Genomic DNA, 3,395 nt, shown 5'->3' with positions numbered 1-3,395 from the left:
CATGTTGCAATTAAAGGTGTAATATGTTATTTGTTTAGTTTCTGTTTTTATACTTGCATGTCAAGAGCTGCTGGACAATCTGAACCCCCCCCCCCCCCGATGATCAATAAAGTTATTGATCTATCTCCACCATATTGTGTTCCTTCAGTTATGACGCTTCACTCGAAGTGATTGATGATGTCATACATCATGTTGTGATGTTAAATACTAGATTTTAATGATTATTAAAGGGATCGTGTGCTGCTATCAGTTATTTAGGGTTCGTTCATCCAATACCTTCATCTTCTAAAATAGGTCCTTATTCAAGGAAAAGTGTAATAAGTCTTCTGTATTAATTAGAAACTTTATTGACAAAGTGTGTGCACACAAACAATGGTTATGTTTCAAGTATAACGAGATCTTACACATTAGACGTAAACTGTGCAAAATGGTCATTTATTTTATTGTATATGTACCGTTGTAAACGTCACGTGGTGCATCACAATATCACGTGTTCCCTTATTGACTACCAATAATAGACGATTTTCACACCACAGTATAAAGGATTATATCGACTCTCTTAGATAAAGTGTGTGGCTCTTAAAAGAGCCGTTGTGTTGTTGTTGTTGTGGAGTCCCGTGTTTACTTGGAGCTGGTGTACTTGGTGACGGCCTTGGTTCCCTCGGACACGGCGTGCTTGGCCAGCTCACCGGGCAGCAGGAGGCGCACGGCGGTCTGAATCTCCCTGGAGGTGATGGTGGAGCGCTTGTTGTAGTGAGCCAGACGAGACGCCTCACCGGCGATGCGCTCAAAGATGTCGTTGACGAACGAGTTCATGATGCCCATTGCCTTGGACGAGATGCCAGTGTCGGGGTGGACCTGCTTCAACACCTTGTACACGTAGATGGCGTAGCTCTCCTTCCTGCTCTTTCTCTTCTTCTTTCCGCCCTTAGCGGCGCTCTTAGTCACGGCTTTCTTGGAGCCCTTCTTGGGCGCTGACTTTGCGGGTTCAGGCATCCTGAGAGTTCACTACTGACCACAGTGATGAACGAATGAATGAGCCCCAGCAAGAGGAGGAGACTGTTGTTATAAAGGCTCTATGCAAAAACCACTGTGTGATCCCCCTCCTGTGATTGGCTCATCTGTGGCTGAGAGGGCGGGGCTTGTGTTGGCTTTGTTACACATGGTGCAGCCTGGATTTTTGAACAATAGATTACCGTGGCCCAGAGGTGTCAGGACAAATACAAAAGCCACAACACAAATACAAAAGCCACAACATAAATGCAAAAGCCACAACACAAATACAAAAGCCACAACACAAATACAAAAGGCACAACACAAATACAAAAGGCACAACACAAATGCAAAAGCCACAACACAAATACAAAAGGCACAACACAAATACAAAAGGCACAACACAAATGCAAAAGGCACAACACAAATGCAAAAGCCACAACACGAATACAAAAGCCACAACACAAATACAAAAGCCACAACACAAAAGCAAAAGCCACAACGGAAGTGACCCACAATGGAAGTGAACGGTACCGGATGTTGACAATTCTTTTTACATGTAGTAACACTTTTGTCCACCGGAGGGCAGTCTAAATAATTTACCATCCATAAATCAAATTTGACCTTACTTGTAATAACACGTTTGTCCACCGGAGGGCAGTCAGAAGAATCCAGCAGCGATAAATATGATTTGACCTTACTTCTAATGACATGTTTGTCCACTAGAGGGCAGTTTGAATAATTTACCATCCATAAATCAAATTTGACCTTACATGTAGTAACACTTTTGTCCACCGGAGGGCGAGTCTGAAGAATCAAGCAGCGATTAACCAGATTTGACCTTACATGTAATCTCAAACTTGTCCACCAGAGGGCAGACTGAATGATTTCTCATCCATAAATAAAATTTGACCTTACATGTAGTAACACTTTTGTCCACTGGGGGGGGGGGGGGGGGGGGCAGTCTAAATAATTTAGTATCCATAAATCAAATTTGACCTTACATGTAATCTCAAACTTGTCCACTAGAGGGCAGTCTGAATGATTTCTCATCCAAAAATCAAACTTGACCTCACATGTAATGTTAAAGGGCAGTCTGAAGAATTGGGCAGTGATTGATTTGACCTTACATGTAATCTCAAACTTGTCCACTAGAGGGCAGTCTGAATGATTTCTCATCCAAAAATCAAACTTGACCTCACATGTTATGTTAAAGGGCAGTCTGAAGAATTGGGCAGTGATTGATTTGACCTTACATGTAATCTCAAACTTGTCCACTAGAGGGCAGTCTGAATAATTTCTCAGCCAATAATAACATTTGACCTTACATGTAATAACATGTTTGTCCACCGGAGGGCAGTCTAAATAATAACCCTGTTCTCTCCCCACTGTGGGATAAATAAAGCTATCTTATCTTATCTTATCTTATCTTAATTGACCATCCATAAATCAAATTTCACCTTACTTGTAGTAACACTTTTGTCCACCGGAGGGCAAGTCTGAAGAATCAAGCAGTGATAAACCTGATTTGACCTTACATGTAGTAACACTTTTGTCCACCGGAGGGCAGTCAGAAGAATCCAGCAGCGATAAACCTGATTTGACCTTACTTCTAATGACATGTTTGTCCACTAGAGGGCAGTTTGAATAATTTCTCAGCCAATAATCAAATTTGACCTTACATGTAATTACATGTTTGTCCACCAGAGGGCAGTCTTAATAATTTACCATCCATAAATCAAAATTGACCTTACATGTAGTAACACTTTTGTCCACCGGAGGGCGAGTCTGAAGAATCCAGCAGCGATTAACCTGATTTGACCTTACATGTAATGACAGGTTTATCCACCAGAGGGCAGTCTGAAGAATTTAACAGCCATAAATCACATTTAACCTTTCATGTAATGACACGTTTGTCCACCAGAGGGCAGTCTGAATAATTTACCATCCATAAATCAAATTTGACCTTACATGTAGTAACACTTTTGTCCACCGGAGGGCGAGTCTGAAGAATCAAGCAGCGATTAACCAGATTTGACCTTACATGTAATCTCAAACTTGTCCACCAGAGGGCAGACTGAATGATTTCTCATCCATAAATAAAATTTGACCTTACATGTAATGACACGTTTATCCACCAGAGGGCAGTCTGAATAATTCAGCAGCCATAAATCAAATGTGTTACCCTCCTTGTAAAAACGCTTTTGTTCACCAGGAAGCTGTTCCACCATGTGAACCAATCCATTACCCATAATGCTTTGTGAAAACTTAAATGTGAAGAAAACAGTGTCTTTTGTCTAAAATAAATCACATTTTGACTGTGAAACATTTGACAAAAGATGGTAAAACAGTGTCAAAAAGTTTGTGATACATATTTCTGTAATAATTCAAGTTTTATCATT

The 3,395-nt window shown here is 40.9% G+C and overlaps 1 protein-coding gene across 1 annotated transcript; it reads right to left on the bottom strand.

Moving 5' to 3' along the window:
• Window positions 1-621: 621 nt before the first annotated feature.
• On the bottom strand, window positions 622-996 carry LOC310930352 (histone H2B-like; the record flags this gene model as incomplete). Its single annotated transcript, XM_083893310.1, has 1 exon — window positions 622-996. The coding sequence occupies one exon, from the start codon at window positions 994-996 to the stop codon at window positions 622-624; it is 375 nt and encodes a 124-aa protein (XP_083749436.1).
• Between the last annotated feature and the right edge of the window lie 2,399 nt (window positions 997-3,395).

Source organism: Microchirus variegatus (genome assembly GCF_963457635.1).
Source record: "Microchirus variegatus genome assembly, chromosome: 8".
In the NCBI taxonomy this organism is placed as follows: domain Eukaryota; kingdom Metazoa; phylum Chordata; class Actinopteri; order Pleuronectiformes; family Soleidae; genus Microchirus; species Microchirus variegatus.
Note: the sequence above shows the minus strand (reverse complement) of the source record. Positions and strands in the feature narration are given on the sequence as shown.